The sequence below is a fragment of the Pezoporus wallicus genome, unplaced genomic scaffold (genome assembly GCF_028554395.1).
Source record: "Pezoporus wallicus isolate ANWC-B61680 ecotype Strahan unplaced genomic scaffold, APGP_CSIRO_Pwel_v1 contig_420, whole genome shotgun sequence".
Classification (NCBI taxonomy): domain Eukaryota; kingdom Metazoa; phylum Chordata; class Aves; order Psittaciformes; family Psittacidae; genus Pezoporus; species Pezoporus wallicus.
The window spans coordinates 1301287-1315400 of NW_026636658.1; the positions used below are offsets into that span (position 1 = coordinate 1301287).

The following is a 14114-nucleotide window of genomic DNA, read 5'->3' on the forward strand; positions in this document are numbered from 1 at the left end:
GTACAGTATGTAAATAAGACAAAGACTAATAATACCTTCAATCCTTCGAGCGCAAAGGCTGCTGTACTATGTAACATAGCAACACATTTTCCATTACACCCTAAGATTAATAAGCCTCATGGAGACCTGGAAAATCTGACAGAAAACAAGGGCAATACGATGTTCATTTCTGTTTCATTAAACACAGGATGAGCTGATGGATCTCTCCACACTTTGTCACTCCACACTGCTAATGGCTCTTTGACATTATTATTCACCATGGGTGAGATTGTGTAACCTCTGCTCACACTGGTGAGCATTTACAAAAGTAGTCCCACTGGCAACTGCTTTAGAGAGGTTACCTGAAGCATATGGTACTTCTCAGCTCAAGTAAGAGTGGCTCAATCTAACCATAAAAAAGTGTTTGTGAAGGATTTTAGCAATGTGCAGATAGCTGGTGAAGGGTACTTCGGTGGATACAAAGGTTTAATGCAGAACTTAAAAACTTTGCTCTCTAGCAGGCTAAACAGTTGAGTGACACTTCTGCATCCTTTTTATTTTTACCTGCATGTTTTTAGCTCTGATGGAACAGTTTTGCTATGTTACCTATTCAAAGCAAGCTAATAAAATACCTGGAACAGGGACACTGTAAGAAATAGGAACACAGCACAGGCAGTCAAAACATGCCTGCACAGAGGCCCAACACTTTCCAGCAGATATGACACGTAATGTGGAGAACCTTGGGAGAGACAAAATAATTTCATCAAAGTAAGCTTATTGTTATTTCTTAACTATGTATTCAGGGTTTTACTTGCTGTAATGCAGGTAAAGAACACAGTTATGCTTTGCATTACCTTTATTTCAGAGCTGAGTATGTCACTGAATTGGTAAACAAACACCAGTGTTGAATGAAACTATGAATGTGAGCAACAAACCAGGAGTGAGGCTTGTCTGTGCACCTTCCCTATTCTCATTTGAAATTACTCTAATGAATGACAATTCTTGCCTTTTACTCAAGGTGGTCTCCTTTGTGAAACTCAGAGCATTACAGAATCCAAATAAACATAACTATCCTTGTTTTACAAATGTTCCAAATAGGAAAAAGCTTCTGTTTCCAGTTCACCATAAGTTTACACAGACTTATTTTTTTTTCCATTTGAAAATTTTACCTATACACAACTCACCCAAAATTAATTCAGACTAAGATGCAAACAAAAATATTTCTCATTGTTAAGTGGCACTTGTGCAAAGCAGCTGTCATTTCTGTTCTTCTCTGTGATTTGCTTCTTGAACCTTTTCAATACTTTCACTACATACTCACTATGATGAGCTGCTGTATCTTCCTGTATCAATCCACCTACTTTAACATCACTACATGCTGATGTTTTAGGTTTTTATTTTTATTTTAACTTGGTAAATAATAACAATCCTTAAAAGCAAGGCACTAGGGAGGGGACATCACAGTCATATGTAAGTTATAAAACATGTAACAGTGAATGTGAGTAGTGATATCCAAGGGTTACTTGATGACAGTTTGCATGTGCAAACCATTATGTTTGAACTCAGATGATCATAGAATCATAGAATAGTTAGGGTTGGAAAGGACCTTAAGATCATCCACTTCCCACCCTCTGCCATGGGTATGGACACCTCACACTAAACCATATCACCCAAGGCCTTGTCCAACCTGGTCTTGAACACTGCCAGGGATGGAGCATTCACAACTTCCCTGGGCAACCCATTCCAGTGCCTCACCACCCTAACAGTAAAGAGCTTCCTCCTTATATCCAATCTAAACTTCCTCTGTTTCAGTTTTAACCCATTACCCCTTGTCCTATCACTACAGTCCCCAATAAAGAGTCCCTCCCCAGCATCCCTATAGGCCCCCTTCAGATACTGGAAGGCTGCTATGACACCTCCATGCAGCCTTCTATTCTCCACGCTGAACAGACCCAACTTTCTCAGCCTGTCTTCACACGGGAGGTGCTCCAGTCCCCTGATCATCCTCGTGGCCCTTCTCTGGACTTGTTCCAACAGTTCCATGTCCTTTTTATGTTGAGGACACCAGAACTGCACACAATGCTCCAGGTGAGGTCTCACGAGAGCAGAGTAGAGGGGCAGGATCACCTCCTTTGACCTGCTGGTCAGGGTGCTTTTGATGCAGCCCAGGATACGGTTGCTTTCTAGGCTGTGAGCGCACACTGAAGCCGGCTCATGTTCATTTTCTCATTGACCAGCACACCTAAGTCCTTCTCCTCAGGGCTTCTCTGAATCTTTTCTTTGCCCAACCTATAGCTGTGCCTGGGATTGCATGTGGCTTTTCTGTCCAACTGTTAGTGAACAGCAAAGACTGAGATTTCATGTAATAGAGATCAATATATGAGTTACCAAACAATAACAAAGGACATCCATCTAATAAATATAATTAATGAACCAGCTTGAGAAAATGACTATCTGCCTGTAGATATTACACAAATAGGAAAATGGAACATTATGTAAACATAAATCACTGCAGATTATGTGTTCAACTGCAGTTTCAGGTTAAAAAAGCAAAATTAATATCACCAATCATTCCAATTCATATCAGAAAACAGATTTTAAAGAAAGCTTTGGCAAAGTGATGTATAAATTATATGTTAAAAATTATAAATTAGATTTCCCCAGACAATCATGTGATTCTGCAAATAGTTTCAGAAATAAGTGGATAAGTGATTAGCTTTCTAAAGACTCAGCAGACAACTTGAAAACCGGGATCTTTATAAACAATGTAATTCATTATATGAGGACTGCTGCGTGAGTTGCAATACAGATTCTGTTCTTTCTTGAGCTGAATCCAAAACTAAAGTGGACACTATAATCACTGTGGGAGATACTAATGATAGGCAATTTTCTACAACACAGAGATGCCTTAAAAAACTGAAATGGAATCAAAATCTGAAAGGTTTAACTAAGTCTGATGTTCGACATCTAGGACATGGATGGCAGCATGCCACAAAATAAAAGTTATTAAATTAAAATCATGGCATACACTAAAGAAAACCAACTCTGTGAATGCTGAAGATGTCTAGGACTCAGATACATCTAAACCAGTTTGAGTTCGGTGAAGAACTGTGTTAATCAAAGCACAAAGACTCAGGTCTATTGGATAGAGTTGTCAGGAAGCAAATACAATGTGCCTGAATACCTGGGTTGGAAATGTTTAGTCTTCCATAACATTGTCCTAGAAGATAAATATATCTGCTGAAGACTGCAATAGAAGGGGTAAGCAGTCAATACAGCACAAATCCAAAACAAATAAGCAGCAGCCTAATAAGCAATCAGTTCAAGAAATACAAAACCTCAAGTGTAGAGTTTTAGCAATGAGACAAATTGCCACAATGAAAATGCAAGAAGTGGATCAATTCTCTTATATGTAGGTCTGAGTGCAAACAGTAGATGATAAGCAAATTTGGTGCCAGCCTACGCTTTAACAGTTTATTTCAGTAATCAACATGTGTAAAAGATAGCCATTAACGATAACTGAACTAGATCCAATTTTTTATTTTTTCTTTTTTTTTTTTTTGTGCAGAGAAATACTAGTTCTATTCCTGAAAATGGAATAGTAAAATAATACAAATCTTTAATATAGAAGAGTTTGTTTAAAAAAAAAACAGGAAAAAAAGAAATTAAAAAATAATAACTGATTTCTTGCACTCTAAAGAATCTGAAAGGGACAATGCCAAAAGTAACATCTGATCTTAGATCTGGAGACTGACTGATAAAAGAGGAGATATCTATTCTGTTCATATGTAGGCCAAATGCTTCATCACATCATACTGTTACAGAGGCAAAGCGTGATGCAAGCACACCTCTCTTCTCTGTGGATGTATATGTATCAAAACACTATACAAACAGGCACTCACGTATCTGTCTGCGTCTTCTGTCTTTGCAAACTAATTCCCTACAGAATATGGTCAAGACTGCTCATGTACCGTGACTTCCCAGCAAAAGAAAAACCATCTTCTACAAGTGTCTTTTTTACTAATGCTACTTAAAGAAACATCTGTGTTGATGTCACTAATTTCACTGAAGCACCACTATAGCAAACTTCTGACCACTGAACAATATAAAAAAGATAGACTCAAGTGACAGCTGAAGAATTGGGGTGATCTGCAAGAAACAGCACAAACTGAGCAAAGAGAAAATCAGGTGGATTAGTATCACATTCCTGTATGCTTGGGGTCACAGAGATGAATGTGCATGAGATCCTATTGTCCGTTTGTGCTATAATTTCACACACTAAGAACAAAATTGTGCTCTCTGATATGCTCATAGAAGTCCCTCTGGAATTAGTGAGAATTACACGCCTGCATCTAAGGGCAGAATTTGGTCCTAAGTCATTAGTTAGAACTCTCTGCTGAAACCCTACAGAGAATAGGAGGTTTCAGAGGACGGTGAGGATCAAACTGATGTAGTACACTATGAGATTTACTCTCACAGCAGACCATCAGATATTCAGACATTAAAAAAAAAAAAAAATCTGTAAAGATAAAAATCTGTACAAGACTAATACACCATATTTGTAGAGGCTGCTTTCACTTAAAACAGACTCAAGCAACATTTAAATTAAAACAGTGGCAATGTAATTGAACGAAAGTTTAGGGGAGAAAAATAGCCCAGTATTTTCAGATCTATACAGCAGAGCATGCCAATCACTAACAACCATGTCTGATGGAAAGACAAACTCATTGAAAGAAAAATAACTGCACTAGAGGTACTGTACGTCTGATACACGTGTTCATGGTGGCTTTACACCTATTGAAGAAGTTCTGCTCTCAGCTAAAGAATAAGCTAGTTATTTTACTAAGATTTGCTGCTACTTTGGAAGAGTTTTGAGGTGTGTGTACATGTATATATGTCTGTTCATTGAAATGTGTACTTATGTTTTAGTGTTATTTCCTAATTTCTGTCCTGAAAGAACTGCCAATGCATTGATGAATGCCACTGTAATTGTTTGTTTATATTCAGATCTCATACCTATTGTTTATTTTGGGTTTTATCAAGCAGTTGATGCAAAAAATAATTACAAACAGTATTCTGCATCAAATGCTTTTAATTTTTTTAATGCTGGTATTTAGCAATATTATTTGTGTCTGGTCCTACCTTCAGACAGATAATTCACTTCTATGGAAAGTACAGACTGTTTTATCTCAGACATTTCCCAGGCACTCGCAGTGCTCTGACTCTAAAAAACAAACCTGTGCTTCTCATCAACTGTAGTGATAATTTTTTCCTTTTGTTATGATCAAGGACTGACAATACTCCAATTCATACTGGCTGCAAAGTAACAGCTTAAAAAAAAATCCACACTATTTAATTCTAAACTCCACTGTATCTGTTGTAGAATAGGCTGGCATTTGCTGTTAAAGCAGAAAATTACAAGAAGGGCCTAATTGACCCTCTTGTGTCTTTGAAAAATCCTGTCTGTTGTCTCTAATTGACCCTCTAGATACCTTTATGGAACAATGAATGAATCTTCCGTAAATAATGGACGGTGATGATTAATAGCCATGGTTTGGCTGGACCTCTGGCTCATGGAGTTATGCTACTGAACTTTCTGTCTGTTTTTTTTTTATTTTTTACCATCACAGTTCTCTGTACTTCATAAACAAACTATTTTGAGATAACAAATATCCTGCTGTAAGTAACTGGAAAGGTAAAATAAAATTAAACACTATCTCATATAATGCAATGTAAAGCAGAATTACTGACATTATTCAAAATTGCTTTCTGTCACCATCTTTTTCATGTTTCAGTAACATGTTGTCATATATTCATATGCTTGCTTTAGAAAGAAGAAAGTTTACCATAATGGATCCCCTCAGAAAACATCGTTTATTTCTTTATTATGCATTTAGTCAATAACAACACTGTCATATTTCTTTCTCTTGACTCTTCTTAGCAATAAAAATCTATAATACTAAGACAGTTCTAGATTTGGTTTCATTATAATGCTGTCAGAAAACATTAGGAAAACACCTGTAAATGTTTCTTCTCTTATTTAATAACGCTAATGTCTCATGTTAATTAATTAATATCACTAATAAATTCCTGGCTCCATGACTGGTGTCAGCATCAATTTTTGGGGTTTTTCACCATGAGCTGGTTTACACAGCACCAAGCCTGCTGGCAGCAGATGGGGCACATCTATCCTAAAGGCAGAAAAGGATTCTAACCCAGGAGTTAGCAGGGCTCATGGAGTGGGCTTTAATTGAGTTTGAAGGAGGAATGGGGTAACATCAGGCTCGCTAGATGTGAGCCATAGGGTAGTATGCCACTGCTAAGAGTCCAGATCCACAGGGCAATTTAAATGCATTTATGCCCATGCCTGCAGCGTGGACAACAAGAAGGAAGAGCTGGAAGGCATTGTGCAGCAGGGAAATTACGACATAATTGTCATTGCAGGAATGTGGTGGAATGATTCACATAACTGGAGTGCTGCAATGGATGGCTACAGGCTCTTTAAAAGGGATAGGCAAGGAAAAAAAGGTGGTGGGGTTGCAATGTATGTCAGGGAGTGCATTGGCTGCCTTGAACTCAATGTCATGAGTGAGAAGGCTGAATGTTTGTGCATGAAGCTGAGGGGAAAGGGCAACCAAGCAGATACCCTGGTGGGAGTCTGTTATAGACCACCTAGCTAGGATGAAGCTACAGATGAAGCGCTCTTCAAACAACTGGGAGAAGTTTCATGTTTGCTTACCCTTGTTCTTGTGGGGGACTTCAACCTACCAAATGTCTTTAAATGTGAAAAACATGAACGTGGAGTGTATGATTTTATTTAGATATCTGATGCTGACAAAATAGTAACCTTTCAAAAAACAACCAGTTAGGTAAGTTCCACAAGATCTCAAAAAAAAAGAAGTGTTCCAAATGTCCTAGTGAAGAAATAGATCATATTTATCTGGTTTTCTATGTTCTAAACTCTCTTGGATACAAGCTGGAACTCATTTGCCTATTTATGAACCTTTTATAACATTTAACATAAATGGAGGACCTGAGGTTCATTAAGCAGCTTTGAATTGTTCTTAACAACACTTAGAAAGAACTTAAGTAAATACTACCATACTTCTGTTATGGGAACATTTACTTGACGAAGGTCAGAGAGCATATGTGTAAATTTACCCTTTAACTAACTCCAGGTTATCCATAAAAGATGGGTATTTTAAATCCAATAGCAACAGCTTTCACAGTAGGTAGCTCAACACATTGTAACTAAATTGAAATATGAGAGATGTTCCTTTTAAGGCTAAGATTAATATAATACATATTTAATCACAAAACCAAATCTTTGCTTACCAAAATCTCCCCTTCTCTTTAATACAATTTAGTTTCTTACAGGCATTTATCCTGATCGCTCAGCAGAGGATGTCTCTCACTGCTGATTCACTGACAGTCGGCCCCAGTAAAAATATGCATGCTTTTAGGAAGGTTATAGAATTTGGGCAAGTAAAGTTTGATGATGACTGTACTAAACTGCCTGCAAATTAGCACTGACTATGGGGTGAGGTTAACTGGGAAGAAAGAATATTTCCTAAGTTCATTGATTTAGTGTAAGTGCAGTGTCCTTCAAAGAATGACCTAAATAATCAGTCAAAGTCAACCTATACCTGGTGTTGCAATAGGCAGCAATATGTATAGTATTTTACATCTTTCAAAGTGTTATAGAAATATACCACTGTCTGAAAACCTATGCATAAGTTAAAGATGCAGATATGGCCTCATATCCAAATAAAAGTGATTATTCACACGCATTTGTCCAATTTACGTGTTTAAGAGTTGTAGTCACTAATGCAAAATAAATGTGGTCATCACAGGCAAATTTGACATGAACTTGCTTCAGACCATGAAACCAACACTTCAAAACACCCAAACACAAATACTATATTTGCAGCACATTCATGTATGCAGTCACATGAGTGTATAATAAATATAAACCCAAATACTAATTTCCATGTGCTGCCATTATAAATCATGCTTGTTACCCATTGTTAGCAGGTGTACTGTGTAACTATGTTGTGTATGCTATATGCCTGGAGTACAAGGCCTACCAGTTGTTTTTGTGGTTAATATTAAAGGTATAAAAACCAAGACAAGAAGTTAATTTCCTTATTTGACTACTAGTGGATATTTGATGCGAATTTATGCAATAATAAACTTTATCAAAATATAAATATACAAATGTATTTACAACTACTTTAAAAGTTCTCATCATAGAGATACAATGGTAGATATATATTCTCTAAGGGAACCTAACCTTTGTGACAGTAGGTAGATTCATATAAATCATAACACAATTTACAGTAGGAAGTTGTTTGTCTAAATACTAGAAAACAGCAACCTTTGTACAACTGGGGTTAAACTAATTCTGCTTTAATGAAAAGCAAAATTTACATACAGCTTTGTTACCACAATAGGGGTCTTCGTCTCTTTCACAGTCATTCCCGTTGTGCCTCTATAGCCTCATCTGCTTCCACGAAAATCACAGTATAAAGCACATTTTTCTTTTAATATCAGGGAGAATACAGCAATTCAGCCATTAGGTCTGTTTCAGTGCATAAAGATCAGAGTATAATAGATGTTTGTACTTTCTGCATTTTTTTATTTTTTTGTTCTCAATAGCATATACTGACACCAAACATTAGAAACTTGATTCAATTAGAAACCTGACTGCTAAGATACCACATCTTGTTTTAGTTACAAGCCTGCACACAGAAATGAAAACTAATTATTTCTCTTCAGCTTTTAGAAATATATATTCAGCTCCAACTATTCTCTCAGAAAAAAATAACATGGCGTATGCACAAATGTTTTCACAGTTGGTAACCCAGAACAGACATAAATGGATTTCAATAGTATAATTTTTATCTATCTCTTAAATTAAAGGTTGTTACTTATGGTGATGATGGTAACATAGTCTCTTTTCATGATGCCTGACACTTCCCATTTCAATGCTTCAGTGCTGCTGCTCCCAACTTCAGCAAGTTCTAATTGTTCTCACTGAAGTTTCCTATTACAGATGTCCATGTGGGGCATAACTTACGTGGGAAAGTTCAGCAAACGTGCTTTCATATTTTCCAGCAGGCCAACAAGGGAAAAATACATTATTTTCAGAAGTTTCAAAAATTCTTACAAGTGTTTTCTGGGAAAACTCCAAGCCCCTAAAGCAAAGAGGGACCTCATAAGTCACCAAATCCAGTCCAGCGTTGCAGGAGCAGAACATCTAGCTACTTCTAAGCTGCAGTTTGCTAAACCGACTGCATAGCCGGTGTGGGGAAGCCAGAAGCTCTCTCCCACTACTCTAATATTAAATGCAGGAAATTAGAGCTGTGGCTAAGCTAAAAAAGAGGCAGAGCAAAAGAAAAACAGAACAAAAAGTGTTATGGAAGAGTGGAACAAAATGTGTAAAAGACTGAAGCTGAAAAATTACATGGGATGGGAAAGACAGAAAGAAAGAGCTGAGACAAGATAGGACAAAAGAGAGAAAGTCAGAGTGGGTCCAGGAAAAACAAATCAGACTTCTGGCTGAAAAAGCTGAAAAAAGGGATAGGGAACATTGCCTTATTTCAAAACCCGGATAGAATACACAGTTCAGTTTCTGTACTGTCCTAACTTCATAAATATTTTAAATATTAATTTAAATATGTCACTATAATCACTCTTAGGTGGCATGTTGAGAAAAAAAACAACCCATTATTACAGGTAGAAATAATTAGGTCCTTTCAAAAGACAGTGTCAGTACTCCAAAGGACAGAATCCAGAACTTACTAATAACTCTGTATAGTTCTCAACCCTTCCCTCCTTCTTCTTACCACCCACTGACTATTAAAATAATAAATAAATAAACCTCTTAAACCTTAAAAAAATACAAAATTTAGATTTTTTTAATGAAACCTTGATTCAGTCCTTTGTTGCAGGCAGATTGGTAAATTTTCTTAGATTGATAGAAAATTTTTAATTACAAGAGAATTCTCAACTACGTCTTGTCTCATGTTTTTTTGTATTAGCCAGGCATTTTTAGCTAATTATTCCACTAAATATATGTCATCAGTCAGTGTATTTATCCACACCTACGTTTCCAATGGAAACACTAAGAGGCTGATATTTAATGATTATGCTAATATTTCTATCACTTTTGTTTCAGCATGCCACATATTACATAAATCTATACATACTGTAGCAGAAAATGAGTTGAATAAGTAAGGCCCCTTCAGTCAAACACCTTGAACTATCCCCAGATCTCTGCTGCTGCCAAGTGACTGATTTAGGAGATGGACAAAAGTAGACACACAAAAGTACAGACACTATGATTAATGGATGATCCAAATTCTACTGAACTGCATATCATGACTTAATGTGAAACTCTGAAGAGATTAAAGGCAGGAATTACATTATCATGAATAATAATAAAAAAAAAAGTGATATTCTGTTTAAAAGCTTTTGAGTGCGAGTTGAACAAATACATTAAGTCAGCTTCCAAAGATTCAATCAGGTTGAATGTTAACCAGAATTTATTCTGAAATAAGTTTTATATGTCTCATATGTGAAGTTCAAGTCTATTTGTGACTAGCACTAAAGCTATTAGCATGTAGATTTTAATTCTTTCTTCAGTTCTATAGAGCTTAAACTATCCGCATTGTCCTTCTTTCAGTAATGGAAACTTCTCTGAATTACATATGAAGTACATCTCAATGTTGCAGGTACAAGACATACAGACAAATGTGTATACATATATATATAACTGAATAGTTATTATTTATTTTTATTATAATGGGAAAAACTGTCTCTGTGTTATAGTGGTGCAGTAATATGGTTGTTGCATCTTATTTCCCACTACTGAACTCGTAAACAGGGGCTTGGAGGGCTTTTAGTGTTTCATATTATTTCAATCATATCACTTGAAAATTTGCATTGAAATAATTCAGGCAGCATGTAAAGCTCTTCTATAAAAGATAGCTGCACATTAACTTACAATTAAATGATGGGTTTAATGAAATTATAGTGTGTGACAGGTTAACGGACTGATGCTGAAAGGGAAATGTCGAAATGAAGTCAAGACGTTTATTTTCAAGCTGACAAATCTTAACTTGACCATAACATTTAGTTCCATTAACATTACAGTTATTACACAAAATAATTTGATTGAAAAAAAATACATAATAGACCAAGCTGCCAGATCATCAGTAGAAGGCCAAACCTCACCATGTTCCATGAAAGACAAACCAAGCCAATCCCCAAGCAACACATAGAGGTTTTTTTAAGACATCAGAAAGGGCTACAAACCTAGGGCTATAAACCTAGAACCAACCAGACAAACACTTGCTTTCTCCTGATTAATGTCTCTAATCTTTACCTTCATTTGGTATTCTCAGTACAAGGTCAAGCCATCAGATTCATCATTGCCTAAACACATCAAAAATCCTGTTAATGGGGTCCTTAGTTCTAACTTCTGCTTATTTTTCCCAACTTCAATGGCACAAAGTGGCAGAAAACTGTTCAACATTCAAGTGAAGGATTTCTCTTTTGGAACAGCATCTCTGGATGGCATTAAAGACATCATTCCAACAGCTTCCAGCAAGTTAATATTTTAGACTGCCAAGATACGATCCTGTTGCTACATACAATTTCACATACAGGAGTGATATGCTTAAAAGAACAAAACCCTTCTCTTGCAGAATTATTTCTGTCCAAACTGTTTACGCATAGGTGTAAACAGCAAACCAGAGAACACAACGATGGAGAACAGAATGACTGACAGGATATGCAGAGGTGAAACTGAGGATCTGTTCTTGACACAAGTAATGGCAGAGGACTAAGACAATGTACTGATTTTCAGCATGGCCACAAAAATACAAAGAAACAACAAAGGTGAAAAGAACACACCTGTAGCAATATGAGTTTTTTGGTAACTGGAAACAGAACAGAGACCACTGTAAGGAGAAGTGACATCCTGAAAGGTCTGCCTGAACACATTATTTCATCATCATCATCCTCAAGGAAACAGCTCATGGAACCAGCCCTGGATAGAGACCTCCTCCTCCTTGTTATTAGCCTGAATAGAGTGTGAGTGGCCAGCGACCAAAAGTGATTATCATACAGCAGATGTGCTACTGTGAAATGAGTTATGGTCTCAGTCCAGCTCCTACCCAGCAGCTTTTCACATCACAGAATCCAGGCAGGCTCATGTTGCAGGAGAGGCAGGGAATAGGTATGGAGGCTTTACCCTTTCACCCCTCCAGGTCACAATGAAATTGCAGTGCTGGGAAGTCTGCACTATGCTTCAAAAATTATAGCTGTTGAGGCCAAAAGGGACTCTTTGTGACCATCTAATCTGACCTGCTGCTTAACTCAGACCATAGAATTTCAGCTAGCTACTCCTACCCACATTGCCCTTTCTTTTCTCCCCAGTCTCCGTCTCTTTCTCAGCCTTCTTTTGTTTCTGTTTAGTTTGGGTTTTAAGTACAAGGATTCTTCAGACTCTCCAGCTGCCAGTCCCCCCTTTTTTTTTTTTAGCTTCAAAAAATTATCTTGCTTTCTCAAATCAAAACAACAGCTTGAAAGGAAGCATTACATGCATTTGACCTGTTTCCCACCTTGTTATCAAATCAGTGTCACAGCCTGGGTAAAAGTAATAGAGATTATATGATCCAAAACACACTTCAAGCGTCTCAGTGTATGTAAGGCATTCAACACTAAAATACAATTTATTTCACAGATTACCTTGAAGTAATTTTCAGTCTACTGCCACCTGAGCTCTAAGAGCTTCCTATACCTGTAACAACTATGGATACACAGTCTCTCAGTAGTGTTGCACAGAGATTCATTTTCCAGGGTGCTAGTTGTTCATATTTCGCTCAAAGGAAAGTTTGCCTTTGTTCACTGAGCTGTTGAAAAAGTCTGTGAGCATTTACATTGGATATGCAGATGAACCTACCCATTTATCCAAGTCGGGTTAGTAATATACGAGATACTTGGTTTAAAAAAATAGCAAACAAACCAAACCACAGAAGCTGCATTAGATGTTTTGGATTCTTGTTTTGGAGGAAAGAACTCCATGTATGTAATGACCTTTTTTAACATTGAAACCAAGAAACCAAGCATGTCGACAGCTGTCCCCAGCAATGACGAAAATGAAGGAATGTTGAGTGGTCAAGGGAGGGAACCAAGAGATCAGATCCCCTAATCTGGTAATATACCGTCCAAAAAGTGTGTCATATTCACCCCAGTTTGTTTCACACACTGAACCGAGATATGTGAAATACAGATATACTGAATTGTCTTATAGAGACTTAAATAACCATAGAAAAGACAAAGCCCTTAACTAAAACACCTTGATCAAATTTCTAAAAATACACGGAATAAATCATCACCACAGTTCCCACAGCAGACACAGTAATCCTCTCCTCAGCAGAGGCTTAAGGGCAAGCCCATCAGAGATCATGGGTGGCACTACCAAAGGGTGTTGCAGTAGGATCCTTTAAAAAGTTTGTACTTTTTACTCAGACTTTTCTCTGTACTAATGCTGAACCTTCTACAAGGGAATCTGGAGAGTTTCCATGTAGTTGTCACATCGGTAGTTACTGCTTATTAGGTGCTGTATTTCTTTCCTTCTTTACAAGACATTAAGAAGACATATCATATTTTAATGAGCAGTCACAAATGAAATCACAAAATGTCAAGGAGCAACTCCATTCAATTCTTTGCTACAAGGTGGAACGTGCATGGCAGAACTGATGCATTCCTGACTAAAGGAGAGACATTTTCTTCATTTTCTTTCCAAGTTCTTCGAACTCTGCCTTTGCTCTAAACCCAGCACATCTTTAGAGGGAGTTGCTTAATCTTTTGCAAGTTAAGACAAGACTCTTATTAGTTCCACTGCACTCCGTTCCAGACATGTGTTATTTCATAAGACCAAGCAGAATGTGGCTTGCAAGAACAAACTGAAACCATAAATATAATGTAGCATAATTCCAAAATGTATGAAGTATAATGATCCGTATAATGTTAAAATGTTAGTAATGTCTTTTGATATTATTTCATCACATGCTAGCTGCTATTTCCTGAAAACTCTTTGAAGGATTAAATAAAAACATATGCTA

At 37.0% G+C, this 14114-nt stretch overlaps 1 protein-coding gene across 7 annotated transcripts in view; it reads right to left on the bottom strand.

The window, feature by feature from the left end:
- Positions 1–14114, bottom strand: part of WWOX (WW domain containing oxidoreductase) — a 526234-nt gene that overhangs the window by 322331 nt on the left and 189789 nt on the right. Inside the window, exon 9 of one of the 7 annotated variants that reach the window (XM_057401163.1) lies at positions 3164–3199. The exons of the other annotated variants lie outside the window; for them this stretch is intronic. Coding sequence (XP_057257146.1) covers positions 3179–3199 — 21 coding nt within the window. The 3' untranslated portion in view covers positions 3164–3178. Of the gene's footprint in view, positions 1–3163; positions 3200–14114 lie in introns of those variants that run through there. 7 annotated transcript variants of the gene reach the window in all.